Source organism: Apis cerana, linkage group LG4 (genome assembly GCF_029169275.1).
Source record: "Apis cerana isolate GH-2021 linkage group LG4, AcerK_1.0, whole genome shotgun sequence".
NCBI classification, from domain to species: domain Eukaryota; kingdom Metazoa; phylum Arthropoda; class Insecta; order Hymenoptera; family Apidae; genus Apis; species Apis cerana.
This window is the reverse complement of record NC_083855.1, coordinates 10,310,246-10,325,147: the sequence shown is the minus strand read 5'-3', so window position 1 is coordinate 10,325,147 and position 14,902 is coordinate 10,310,246. Positions and strand designations below refer to the sequence as shown.

General features: G+C 37.8%; 1 protein-coding gene across 13 annotated transcripts in view; it reads left to right on the top strand.

The window, feature by feature from the left end:
* LOC107996106 (filamin-A) overlaps nucleotides 1-14,592 on the top strand; it is a 36,612-nt gene extending 22,020 nt beyond the window's left edge. For 8 of the 13 annotated variants that reach the window (XM_062074059.1, XM_062074056.1, XM_062074058.1 and 5 more), the window contains 8 exons: nucleotides 1,857-2,049; nucleotides 6,713-6,853; nucleotides 6,998-7,300; nucleotides 8,599-9,654; nucleotides 11,712-11,905; nucleotides 12,783-13,224; nucleotides 13,413-13,616; nucleotides 13,709-14,592. In XM_062074059.1, coding sequence (XP_061930043.1) covers nucleotides 1,857-2,049; nucleotides 6,713-6,853; nucleotides 6,998-7,300; nucleotides 8,599-9,654; nucleotides 11,712-11,905; nucleotides 12,783-13,224; nucleotides 13,413-13,616; nucleotides 13,709-13,893 — 2,718 coding nt within the window. In that variant the 3' untranslated portion in view covers nucleotides 13,894-14,592. The other 5 variants (XM_062074061.1, XM_062074066.1, XM_062074065.1 and 2 more) reach the window with 5 other exon arrangements.
* The last annotated feature ends 310 nt before the right edge of the window (nucleotides 14,593-14,902 follow it).

Sequence of the window (14,902 nt, the reverse complement as noted above, 5' to 3'; positions counted from 1 at the left end):
TGGATTATTATAACAAATAATGGATAATCGTTACATCGATCGCACGATGATACCGTTGAAGAGAAGTGAATTGAAAGTTACGAGTTGGGATGGAATAACAATGGAAAAGAAGGAAGAGTATTCCAAAAATTTTCTCCATTATGGTGTATTGTCTTGTCTAGTATTGTGCAATTAATATCTATTATCTTTTTATAACGTGGTTGAGTGGGGGCTAGCCGGCTATTATGGTAACATCGAATACACAGCATTGTGCCCGAAATTACCGTCAGTTAGCACGAGTTCCGTGACGACCACCGTCCAGACTGGTTCCTGCTGTACTATATTATCTCTTTAACGCGCATATCAAGGTACGCACCTATCATCGAGATGATCCACTGTGAATATATAAAGGGGGAAAAAGAAGAGAAAGAGAAATTTTGTACGGAATATTAATAATTAGAAATTAACACGGTTAACTAACCATAGTGTCGAGTGTCCTGATTTCAAATATCTTTTAAAACATACGTGGGAAAATGTCAATTGAAATCGAAACGAGATACCAAGATTATTTGAGATTATCTGGCTTTTTGGAACGTTGTTTTTGATACCGTTGTTTAATATATATAGCTATACGTACACGTGTACATATATTTTATTTATGTCATTTCGAATCAGTGTTCAGATCTGCTTATGAATTCGGTGCTACTTACGAGTATCGCAAAAATTTCACTTTTTATTATTCGATTCAAATTCGCAAAATTAATTATTTATTTTACGTTTACTTTTTTTAATAATTGTGTCAATCTTGATATCGAAATCTTGAATCGAGAAAATAATGACAACGAAAGAACGATCGAAGAAGGATCGAAAGAAAGAATATGTAATCCGATTATTTTTATTTAAATTTAAGCTTCTTCAAGATCAATGGAATATTTTTTTATTTTCGTATATAGCGAAAACATACGGATAAAATGAATCAATATCGAAATATCCTTTGAGAAATCGTTGCTTTTTACCGATCAATAAGATATTATAAATTAAAAATATACGGGATTCAACGACAAAACAGGTGGAAAAGCGATTTAGCAGGTGTGTTTACAAGAGATCTTGTAACGAATTTTTCACATGACATATATTTTGCAATAATCTTGTCTTGATTACATAATAAATTCTTTACACCTAGTCTCTGCTTTGGCTTGCTACCAGTCTCAAAATACATAGATTCTATCGTAATGAACTGTAACGCGTATTATCGCTTGATTTCAGAAATTCCTATGTAATTTTATCATTTATGTCAACGCGTGCCTCAATCGTATTAACCAACGTTCATATTCAATTTTTTCGAAAAAGCAAGCACGTAAATGGGTGAGACACAAGAGGAGTTGCAAAGTGTTTTTTGAGGATTAATTTTTCTATTATTTCCATTATTTCACAAAGATATCGGAATGATCTCCTTATTTAATTCACTCGTTACTTTTTCAAATTCTCTTATATAGGAAGAGGAGAGTTGCACGTTATTCGAATACGAATCCTTTATACTATGATTATTCCTCCTCCCAAAGTTTTAGAGAAAAATAAAGTTGTCAGAGAGTTGACAGACTTAAAAAAGGGAATTTAGAATTTGAAAAACATCGAAAGATTTATATTCTCCATAATCTTGAAAATTTCGAATCGTTTGAATTTGTTCTTGGTCCCGCGATCGAGCCGATAGATTGAATTTTCCGAAAATCTGTCTAAGCGAAAAATAAACTTCAGAGATGCGCAAACAGGAGGGAAAACACGGATATATCCGAAGTAAACTGACCTCGCCTTCTTTTCCACGGACGAGCTATATGCGACGTGGATATTATAATTTGTTTTTTGAAACAATGTTCCAGGCCTCAGAGGAATATCGAGAGCATAGCACGCATAAAACCCAGAGAGCGAAGAGGACTAGGCAGAAGCAGGAGCAACGCATAGTAGAGCAACACTCTTCCACTATCCAAGAAAGTTCGACCGTATCGAAGAAGAATTTCGACGTGGTCCGGTTGAACAACATCCTTTTGCCGTTGCTGGAGGGAACCGTAACGTGTAAGTGTTCATGTAAACGAGTCCGAATCTTTCCAACGAGTCTATTGTTTCTCGTTAAATCCTTAAGTTGAGCCATCATTGGAAAATGTTCAAGAATAATTTTCATCCAATTTTTTGAAACAATAAGTGTCTTTAAATAATCGTGCGATTTGTACGAGTTTGATAGTAAATAATTTAGGTTTCTTGGCAAGGTATAGCGAATTCCAAACACCAGATTTCCACATTATTATTATGTTTTTCAAATTATTTTTCACGGAAAGGAGAACCAGTTGATGATAATAGGAGAGGAAAGAGGATAGAATAATATTTATCGTGTAAAAAGAGATTCGAAATAACGTTTGTAAATGAATTTTTCACTTTTTATTGAAACGGTCTCGCAACGATAACGCCAGATAGAATTCTAATTAAGTCGTGAAACGACAAATGGACTTTTGTTGCTCGATTATAATTCATTTTATGAGTTGCGTAACTAAAAATTAAATTAGAAATGTTATATTTTTTTTTCACACACTCCGTTTACAATTTGTCCACGGATTTGCAATATTCTTCTTCAACGAATGTTAAACAAAATGATAAAGCGACAAGTGTTAGCATTATTCATCTTGCCTCGTGGCAACTAGATATGCCATATTTTACTTAGCTTAGCTTCAATCCTAGCAACTGTTCGTTCTACGTCTCTATATTCGCGTGCTTTTTCACGAAAAAGTATAGTTGGACGGAAAGATGAACGGATAGAAATATATCGAGGGGAGAAGAGAGAAAAATGAAAGCGAGAGGGAGAGAGAAAGGTATGTCGACGGCTGTGTCGGAAGCGAGGCGGTGATATTAATACTGGATGATTAAGTGGCTCCGGATGTGCGGATTCGTCACTGGCCCAAAAATCGAAGCCCGAGTTTCAAAATTACTAACTAGAACGGTGGAAATCTTCGGAGGTTGCTTCTCTCCATTATCTTTGATCTTCGCCTTGCCGATTATCAAAACAACATCTGCACGAAAGCTACGAACACGAGACAAATGAATCAAGAAAAGGAATCGAAGAATAGAAATAACATAAAGTATAAAAAAAAAAAAAAGAAACGTGTTTCGAATTTAATTATATATCAACATCAAGTTTTATCTAGTTGGCCAACGAGAAACTCGGCTTTTCAAAATAGCGAAGGCGATAAAAATAATATCGGGGGGAAAGTTAAATATAAATGAGAGAAATTTAATTATCTCGATATCAAGATTCTCGTTTCGACTTAAGAAATTAATCCGTTGGAAATTTAACTCGAGGCGAGGCGCACCATCGGGGTAATAAAATATGGTGCCGGTAAATAAAATGTACCTCTCGTAACATAGTTGCGCGAGGTACATATGCTAGATCGAGGTGTTGACATTGTTAATCGGGAGCGTATTAAGTCCGCCAATTAATTCTCTTGGTGCGCGCGTTCATCGATATCTTGAGAGGAACGATTTTAACCAATTTAGACGCGCAATGAATAACGCGACCGTCGCGTAAATTCATCGTATCACGCTTGTTTCCAATTAATCAAGAGTCCCGATTTCTCGTGTTACCCTTGGCACGCGTTTAAACGTATTACACGACATATATATATCCCCTTCGCTCGGGACTACTTCCTGCGCGAGGTAGAGAAGAGGCGGCCAGTGTCTAGGATGCGCCAAATACCTCTCCCCTCGATCTGTCTCGATGAGAATTCTTTCCTTTATTCGTTATGTACGGCCAATTATGTAATTTACGATGCAGCAGGGTGAATTAAATTCGATCGAGTCGTTTCGAAATTATTAAAATGGACGGTCGGTCAATAGACGTGTCTAACTTGTGTTTAAATTGTGGTGAACCGACGTAAGTGTATCGGATAACCAAGTGTATGCGTTCATCTATCAAAGTAACGATAATATATATACGTATATACATATATGTTGTAAGGAGGGAAATACGAGCAACCTGTTGAACCCTACGAATATAATAATATTAATCCCTCGTAGCCGATTTTGATTTAACTTGGCTTGGTTAAATGGAGATAAGGATAATCGGATAACGAAGGTTAGAAGGTTGGTGGAACGAGTTTGGGATATGAATATATCGGGGTTCAAGGGGGGTTAAGTTTTACGAGAAATGGATTTTTTCCAATTTGGAGTGCTGGGTGATCAGCTTAGTATATTTCACGTAATATGTCTTATAATTTGAATATAACCGTGAAAGCGCGATGGGGGTAGTATGCCTTTAACAACGATACGGATTTATTGGATTGGAAACGTGTAAATGTTGGCCCAATCTAAAAATACGGATTTATTCCCAGATTCTCTACGTCTCATTAACTTTGAATTTATTAACGTTCATACTGCCAAAAACCAATCACATTTCTCATGTTACAAACCATTTACATTGTACATTGCCGATCCGAAAAAGTTATAAAAGTTGTAAAAATTATTTCCCGTGAAAATAACACGATTAACGTATTCCACACAACTCCAATCGTCAAGTCACGATCAGTATATCGATAATTACTTCTTCGAAAAGAAACAACTTAAGTTTCGTTTCCCTATCGAACCGATTCGCAATACGCAAAATTCCAATTGGAATTTTTTTCGAAAAAAGTTCGAAGCTTTCATCTACTTACCAAAATGTGCTTCCGTAAACGTTATCCAGATCCATCGCGCACGCGATTCTACTGTCGAAAAATTAGAGAAAAAAAAAAAAGAAATTAGACAAAAAATAAGATAACAATTCGTTCCATACTCTCGTGTTCCATGCACGAATCGGTCCTTTCTCGTTACCTGTATCCTCCTTCGCGCGATCGCGCGACCCAAAATTCGATCCGTGCACGCGCGTATGACAGAGATAGAAGAGATTTATTAGACACGAGGCGACCACCGTGCGATACAAAGTCCGTTGGTAGGTTGTTCTGGAAAAAAAGAAGGTCTCCCCGGGGCTCTGGCATCGTTTACTCGGTAGCGATGCCCGGCTTCATCGTCAGTCGCGCCAGAGATGTGCCCTCGAGAAGTCGATTAAACTTGGCGTGTCGATTCACGGCTGGAACCGATATCGGGGGATACAATAAGTTTTTTTCTCGCGTTCAAAATTCCTGGACATTCCGAGAGATTAAATTAAAAGAGATAATTTGTCAAGGAAGAGAGGAGGAATCGAGGAGGGATTTTCTTACCGGTGTAACCCGTTCGGTCGGTCTTTCTCCTCCCACGATTTAGAACGTGACTATCTCCGCCGTTAAAAAAAAAAAAAACGAAAACACTTTTGCATCATTATATTTTTCTTCTACACACGCCCCAGAGATACGATTTCGTTTCTCCACCTCCCTCGAGGAATTCGATCGATACGTTTCGATGGAGGATTGTATCAGTGTTATTCTTCTTTTTTTTTTTTTTCTCTCTATTTTTCAAACACCGAGAGTCGTCCCTCTTTTCTTTTAACGAAAGTGTTTAGGATGCGAATTTTATATCTCGGTATATTTGATGTACGATAGCGAGGGTGCATTCGTGTTTTTTTGGGTGTACAATTCTCTTCACAATTCTTTTTCTCACTTTATTATGTGATTTTTTTTTAACGTTAAATTGAAAAGTGGAAACGGACGGAAGATGTAAATAAAGGGAAAGAGAAACGTGGATAAAGTGGATTTTTGATCGATTCGTATGCATGTTTCTTTATATCATTATACGATCAGCAATACTGGAGATATAATTTTCGGCCATCTATTTTTTTTCGTTAAAAAAATAAAATTTTCTGATAATAATATGTATCACGAACTAATTATTAATCGCTTAAATCGGTGTAGTTGATTAACAAATTATTTCTTCCTTCGATACTGTTCTCTAAACCCCATATTATTTCTTTAAAAAAATAACAATTATCAAATCAATGTATCCTTAAATCATTCCTTTGGATAAATTTCGATAAAAGAAAAAAAAATCGAATTAATCTGTTTACTAATTTTATCTTTTCCATCGTGGAAAACGTGTGTTAAAAATCTCATAGAGAGATCATCAAGATCGCGGACGTTTATAGATTCAATTTCTTTTTTTTCCCCAAATCTAATCAAATCACACCGTTTCTTTTTTCTTTTTTTTCGTTTTGTTTACATATCACACACAATCTTTCACATTGGATAGATGTAATAAAACGTCCGCGATCTAATTATCCACCCATTCAAAATTATACGCGTTCGACAGTCGATTCGTCGTATCGTCACCGATCGTATAATGTTATTCGTATCAGTGAGTGGACCGATATGGTTTGGGAGGAAGAGGAGGTCGAAACCACGTGGCAGGAGGTGTCGACCTTCTACAGATACGGATTGAAGAGCGTTATATGCAGTCAATACGATTACGCTGAACGTGGACCGATCTGTTACCGATCCAGGATTGATCCGGAAAACGAAGGGACGCCGCCGGGGCTCGATTTCTCTCCGTTAATATTTCAGAGCCTTTTCTACGTGCAAACGAAAAAAGGTTTCGATGCTCAGGAAATCATGTGTTTCCTTATCGTTTCACCTCGTAAACCCTCGTAATTTCGCGAAACATGCAATTTAACTATTTTATCCTCTTAATGATCGTAACGATTAACTTAGAGAATCTAAAATTCTGAAAATACCCAAATACGAATATTTAATTATTATACCCAATATTTTTCCCCTGTATCTTCTAGCCGAAGTAAAAATGCCGAGCGGGAACATGGATAAACCAGTGATCGAGGACAATCACGATGGCACAGTGTCCATTAGATACGATCCCAGGGAAGAAGGGCAGCACGAACTTTCGGTCAAATTCAATGGCGAACATGTTCAAGGTTTGTTCGAATATAATCGGTGTAATAAAATGTGTCGTAGAACCAATAAATTAAATTTTGTTTCTTCTATTCGCGAATATCTGACTAACTATTATGTAGTTTCTGATTTTTCTGATAATATGCTTTCTTTTTATCGATCATTAGGCTCACCGTTCAAATTCCACGTGGACTCGTTGGCGAGCGGATACGTGACTGCGTACGGGCCAGGTTTAATATACGGCGTATGCGGGGAGCCGGGAAACTTCAACATCTCCACGAAAGACGCTGGAGCCGGTGGGCTTTCGTTGTCGGTGGAAGGACCCAGCAAAGCTGAGATCTCGTGCCACGACAACAAGGATGGAACAATCTCGGTCTCCTATCTACCAACCGCCCCTGGGGAATACAAAATCGGTGTGAAATTTGGCGACAAACACATTCGGGGCAGCCCTTACGTTGCCAAAATCACAGGTACGCGATCATTTTTCTTCACGATCGCGATCACGTCTGAAAAATTTACAAATAAAAGAAAAAGATACGAAATATCTGTCTCGTGATCTTTTCTAGGATAAAAAAGCAAATCAAATTTTAAAAAGAATCCGTCAAAAGTCAGCTTAAGCATCGCAGAGTACAGTATTGCTCGATGAACGAAGCGATGAGCGAGAACACCTACCTATCCCCAAATAAATATCGTACCAGCGAGATAATAAAATGTATTTGGAGCAAGGAAATAATTTAGTAATCTTTTCTAGGCGAAGAAATCACAAAATATCTATCTCACGATCTTTTGATGATCTTGTAGGATAAAAAGAAATTAAATTCCCGATGAAAAGAATCTTAAAACATCGCAAAGAATACAGTATCGTTCGTTAAGTTATTCGCTCGCTCTTGTTTCTTGCTCTTTCCTTCGACAAGCGATGAATATCTACTTATCCCCAAATAAATATCGAATCAACAAAGAAACAGTCTTTTTTAGGCGAGAAAATAAAAAAAGAAATCAGTAAAAGAAAAAAGAAATCACAGTGTATCACAAAATATCTATCTCGTGATTTTTGCACTTAAATGAACGAAACGATAAATGAGAACACCTATCTATCCCCAAATAAATATCGAACCAGTTTATTACGGATAATATTGTGAAATAGTTTAAAAATCTTTTTGAGGAAATCAAAAAAGAAATCACATTGTATCACAAAATATCTATCGTGATCTTTTCTTCGCTCTCGACAAGTAAACGAGAATACCTATCTCATATAAATAAATATCGAATCAGCTTACTGAATAATACTATTTAAAACAAAGAAATAATTTTTTTTAGACGAGGAAATCAAAAAAGAAATCACATTGTATCACAAAATATCTATCGTGATCTTTTCTTTGCTCTCGACAAGTGAACAAGAACACCTTTCCCATATAAATAAATATCGAATCAGCTTACTGAATAATACTATTTAAAACAAAGAAATAATTTTTTTTAGACGAGGAAATCAAAAAAGAAATCGAATTTCCAATAGAAGGAAAAAAAATCATATTGTATCACAAAATATCTATCGTGATCTTTTCTTTGCTCTCGACAAGTAAACACCTATCCCATATAAATAAATATGGAACCAGTCTATTGCGGATAATATCGTATACCTGGAACAAAGAAATATTTTAGTAATCTTTTCTAGGCGAAGAAATCAAAAAAGAAATCGAGTTTCCAATACAAGAGAAAAGCAAGGAAGGGAAGAAAGATAAAAGTATGAATCCGCGATGATGTTTTTCAGGCGAGGGCCGCAAGAGAAATCAAATCTCGGTTGGTTCGTCGAGCGAGGTCCAGTTACCGGGCAAAGTGACGGACTCCGACATAAGATCGTTGAACGCTTCGATCACGGCCCCGAGCGGCCTCGAGGAGCCCTGCTTCCTCAAGATGATGCCGAACGGGAACATGTGCGTCTCGTTCACCCCCCGCGAGGCCGGCTCTCACACGGTCGCTGTGAAGAAGCTGGGCAAGCACATCCAGAACTCGCCGTTCAAGATCGACGTGAAGGACAGGGAGGTCGGGGACGCGAAGAAGGTGAAGGTGTCCGGGGCCGGTTTGGTGGAGGGGAAAACCCACGTGGAGAACTTCTTCTCCATTGACACGAGGAACGCGGGTTTCGGCGGCCTCTCGTTGTCGGTCGAGGGGCCCAGCAAGGCGGAGATCCAGTGCAAGGACAACGAGGACGGCACGTTGAACATCTCTTACAAGCCAACCGAGCCCGGATACTACATCATCAATCTGAAATTCGCCGACCACCACGTGGAGGGTTCCCCGTTCACCGTCAAGGTGACCGGGGAGGGCAGCAACCGCCAGAGGGAGAAGATCCAAAGGCAGAGGGAGGCTGTGCCGATCACGGAAGTGGGAAGCCAGTGCAAGCTCACCTTCAAGATGCCCGGCATCACGTCCTTCGACCTCGCCGCCACGGTCACCTCGCCGGGAGGCGTGACCGAGGACGCGGAGATCAAGGAGGTGGAGGACGGCCTGTACGCCGTCGCCTTCGTGCCCAAGGAGCTCGGGGTGCACACCGTCTCGGTTCGATACAAGGAGATGCACATACCTGGGTCGCCGTTCCAATTCACCGTCGGCCCTTTGAGGGATGGGGGAGCGCACAGGGTGCACGCGGGCGGCCCTGGGTTGGAAAGGGGCGAGCAGGGAGAACCGTGCGAGTTCAATATATGGACGAGGGAGGCCGGCGCTGGTACTCTGGCCGTGTCCGTCGAGGGACCCAGCAAAGCTCAGATCGACTTCAAGGATCGAAAAGACGGCAGCTGTTACGTTAGCTACGTCGTTTCCGAACCTGGTGAGTGTCTCTTTTTCGCTTTAGTCGCGCTTCGTTCGAGGGCAGATAGCAGACGTGGCCTCCTTCTTTTTCTTCTTTTCTCTGAATATATTATCTATCGACGTTAAAAATGAAGAAAAGTATTTTATAAATTATTTTACCATTGCATTGTTCCCTTTTGCACGATCGGAACTGGATGGGGTGAAAAATTAATTAGTTTAAATTTAGTGTTAATTTAGTGATAGGTTTATTTAAAATGCTTCGACCGCTTTTCGATATTGCTTGTTCGTTGTAATTAATTTGTTCGAATTTTTAAATAACGAGCGAAAAAGGACGAGATTATTTATAAATAATGATCTTGAGTCAAAATTTACCTATTCGGTTTAAAGAAATTCGAATACTTATAATTTTTAAAACGTGGTATAGTATCACACCTTCGTGTGGCATTTTTCATTTTTTTTCAAAGTAAGTCAATTATATGCGCGAGCAACAAAGAATTAGTTGAATAGCGCAGAAACAATACTCCCAGGAATATTGTTACGAGCAGTTTGTTGTTACTAAGTAATAGATAGTGAAAATTCATAGTTCGCTAATTGCAACATAAGTGTTCGTAAAACAGTCTACCGTTTAACTCATTTAAGTCGTGGATGTTTGCCAACGTCGATAATTCATATTTTAGTCGGTTAGTCACCTTGAAAGTTGTATTGCCCATTTAGACTACTAAATCATTTTCAAGTGAATCATGCAAACATCGATGTTAATTAAATTGTTGCAATGTTTGTAAACTCCTGTTTACATGTCATTAGGAGCTTAGTTAAAATCATTGCAGTTAATATTATCCTCTCTTAGCGTTTCGTTACGTATCGTATATAACGAATAAGAGGAAAGAGGGAAAAAATAAAGAAGAAAAATTTTAAATAACGCAAATTTACGTTCTCGTAGATTCGATTTTTTTCTTTTTTAACCACTTTATTATCAAAGAATAGAAAAAACAATTAAAGAAATTTACTCCTTCGATTAATTTTTTTCTTCGATTAGATCTTTTTTACAATTTTTTTCATCGGGATCCGGTCCAATTTCTTTTTCATTTCCCTCTTTGCGTCATTAAAAAAAAAATAAAATAAAATAAAATAAAACTGTTCAAAAAGCAGAAATTTCCGAGAGATTTGGAAAATTTTTGGATTACGTATTAACGGAATGAATGAACGCCGATAAAAATGGAGCATACCAACCGTTCCGAAGGAGCGGTGGACAAGGGCCTCTCACCAGCCTCTTCATCGGCTGTTCTTGGCCGATCCAGAAATACCTTCTGGTCTATATTTGCGTCTAAGGTGGATTCATATTTTAGTGGCTAAGGCTGGACGTGAATTAGCCGTGGGCCGTTATATTTGGGTGGTGTGCATCAAATGAGGGAAAGAGACGGAGGAAGAGAGGAAGACGGAGATACCGAAAGAGAGAAAGCGTGGACGAATCGAGATCAGAAGTTAGAATCAGGCTGAGGAAAATAGTAGTTCGCGGATTTAGCTGCGCCTCAGTTCTCTCCACTTTCCTCGTTTTATCCTCTTTCTTCGCGTTTCTTGCTTTGTTACACCCCTCCTCCGTTCTCTTCCTCCTTCCCATCTTCTATTCGCTTCTTCTCCCTCCCGCACTTTCAACTTTTCTCTCGCCTCTCTCATTTCCTTCCTCTTTCTTCCTCTTCCTCCCTCCCCTCCAATTTTCTAATTACTCTATAAATAATCGCAAATCTTTTTTCTATATACGAACAAACAGAATAAAATATATATAAATATTCTCTCCAATTTTTCTTTTATTCGTATCAGTGGATATAAAGGATGGACACCTTTACCGCCACCACGCGAATACTCGTTTCTGGAAATGAGTGCGATAATTCCGAGGACGATGGTCAGTCTATTGTATATAGGGGGGAGGGGGAAAGAAGGATGATTCGATGGAACGATCAATGTCGAATTAGTTACGTTAAATAAAAAGAAGAAGAAGATAGGAGAATAAATATGAAAAAGATACGAAACGTGATATAAATATGGATATTGGAATAACTTGTCCTCTTAAATTTTCAGGCGAATACAGGGTAGGAATAAAGTTCAACGATCAACATATACCCGATTCCCCACACAAGGTTTACGTGTCACCGGCGATGGGCGACGCTCATAAGCTCGAAGTGGCGCAATTTCCGGAATCCGGCGTGCAACCGGACAAGCCAGCCACTTTCCTCGTTCGCAAAAATGGTGCCAAGGGTGAACTCGACGCGAAGGTATCAATCATTTTTATGAAACGAGAATATATAATGAAAAACGTTTTATCGTTTATAAATATAGATTAATAATATTATTATTTTTGTAATAATAGATGATATTAGAAATTTGCCTACCCTTACACGCGTTTATGTTTGCGCTTATAATTTATTATTGAAATTGTATTATATATATATATGTGTGTGTGTGATCACGTTTGATCGAAATTAAATACAGCTACGAATTTATTTACTTTTAGTATGGAACTTTTGATAGTTCCGGATCGAAACGTAAACACGAAATATCGAATAAAATTTTAGCCAAATAACTAAAATCATCAAACAACCTTCGTTTTTCTTAGAAATCTGCACAAACATTTTAGGCGACAATGTCCTTGCGAAAATTGTGCGCTCTAAATAACTTCCTCTTGTGAAACAACGTAGTCAACATCATATTGCGTAGGTTTTCGCCGCATGCGCCTACAGCCACTCGCGTCTCGCTCCTACGTGTTTCATTCATACAATTAAATAACTCATCGTCGCTCTTAATTAGTTTCAAAAATAATTTTTTGAAAACAAATTTTCTATTTAATTTCACTAGGATAACTCAAAATATTTTCAATCCTATCGTAACCTTGAATATTTCGCGTGTATCTAGAATACTAGATTCTAGAAAAATCTATAGGGAACTCTAGCGATTCCTAGTGTCCTCTAGATTAACTTTTCGTATATTTACTATAGTGAACTATATTTTTGATCTTGATCTTGAATATTTCGCGTGTATCTAGAATACTAGATTCTAGAAAAATCTATAGGGAACTGTAGCGATTCCTAGTGTCCCCTAGATTGACTTTTCGCGTATATTTATTATATTGAACTATTATATTTTTCTACATAGATAGTGTCTCCAAGCGGTATCGAAGACGATTGCTTCATTCAAGGGATCGACTCTGACACTTACTCGGTCCGATTTATGCCGAGGGAAAATGGGATTCACAATATCCACGTAAAATTCAACGGCGTCCATATGCAGGGCAGTCCATTCCGCATCAAGGTCGGGAAAGTGGAAGCAGATCCGGCCGCGTTGCACGCATACGGTAACGGTTTGAAAGAGATAAAAACCGGACAAAAGACAGACTTTATTATCGACACCTGCAACGCCGGAAGTGGTGCGCTCTGCGTGACCGTGGACGGACCTAGCAAAGTCGCGATGGACTGCACGGAAGTCGAGGAGGGTTACAAAGTTAGGTACACGCCCTTGGTACCTGGCGATTATTACATAAGCATCAAATACGATGGATACCACATTGTCGGGTCACCGTTCAAGGTTCCTTGCACCGGTTAGTATAAATTTTGACATTTATTTCGAACAATCGAAATTTATATTCCATCCCAATCAAAAATTCGAACGAAAGTACGATCACAGACTTCTTGCGATATATTAAAAATGCAAATTGATTTATTTAAAGAATGCCATATACGATCATCATGTACAATCTTGATAAAATTGAGAATAATTGTATCGTAGGTGCGGATCTAGCGGAAAGGGGTGCTCAAGAAACAAGTTCGATCGTGGTCGAAACCGTTCAAAAGATTTCGAAGGCGAAACAAGTAGGACCAGTTTTGCCACTGTTCAAATCGGATGCTAGTAAAGTAACGAGCAAAGGAATGGGTCTGAAGAAGGCGTACTTGGGCAAACAGAATGTTTTCACTGTGAACGCTAGCGATGCTGGTGATTCATTAATTTTTTTTTTATATATTTGAATTTATTAATATTTCAAATCACGTATGAAATGTGTACGAAACGTTTCGTTCCTTTTACAGGCAATAACATTCTCTACGTTGGCGTGTACGGGCCTAAAGGACCATGCGACGAGGTGTCCATGAAGCACACGGGACGCAACAATTACAACGTCAACTATTTGGTTCGCGAAAGGGGAGAATACATCGTTATTGTAAAATGGGGCGACGAGCATATCCCTGGATCACCGTACAAGGTCGAAGTATAGATGATGGCGTGTGCCTTTCGATCGAGGAAACAAACTGAAACGTTATGATTCCAACGAAACTCTACGATAGTTTTGCTTTATACCATGGCCAGACTCTCTCTTATATCGATTGTTCCATTTTTAGAATTGAAGTATTTATCTACTTGAACGAATAGAGTAATAAAAATGTTGATCTAGGGATGATAATGTTTGAAATAGGAAAATGTGTTTCGTATATTTTTTCTCTCTCTCTGTCTGTCTCTCTCTCTCTCTCTCTCTCTCTCTCTCTCTCTCTCTCTCTCTCTTTCTCTCTTTCTTTTTCTCTCTTTTGATAGTTTTCTCACGTCGCTACAATGTTACGTGTACATATGTAGCTTTTTCTCTCGTCCTGAAACAATACAGGTATTATGCGTCTGATATATAATTAAGTGATAATACAAAAAAAAACCGGAAATGAATGCGGACGCCTCGACGACAACATTGAAAAATAAAAAAAAAAAAAAATAATTAAAAAAAATATTGATTGTGCCTTATATTTTTAGAATAAGATATCTACTTCTTCCATTAGAATGCGTTCTGTAGATGATCCATCAACAATCTCTCCACTGTGTTATATTATTTTAATGTAATTATATCGGATAAAAAAAAAGATTTGTCCAATGTTATTCAATCAATGATTATAAATTATATAAGAATGAAATAAATAATACGTTTATTAAACGACTCGGCTTTACTTTACACTCCAAAATGTACTTATTTTTGTTTTATTTTTCGCTCTACAATAAATAATCTGTTAAATCCTACAGAATTCTATAGATGTAGTTTAAATCCATCAAGTAAATGAACCTTCTAATTCTCGAAAATTTAATAAATATATATATATATATATTTTTTAATACACGTTGAAGTAAAATTTATCATGGAAAGGTAAGTATTTAAGTAGTTTTAATATCATTTTAAATCATTTTAAGATTTTTGATCAATCTGAAAGAAATTTCAGAATAAATATTGATAAACGATAGAAGTGGAA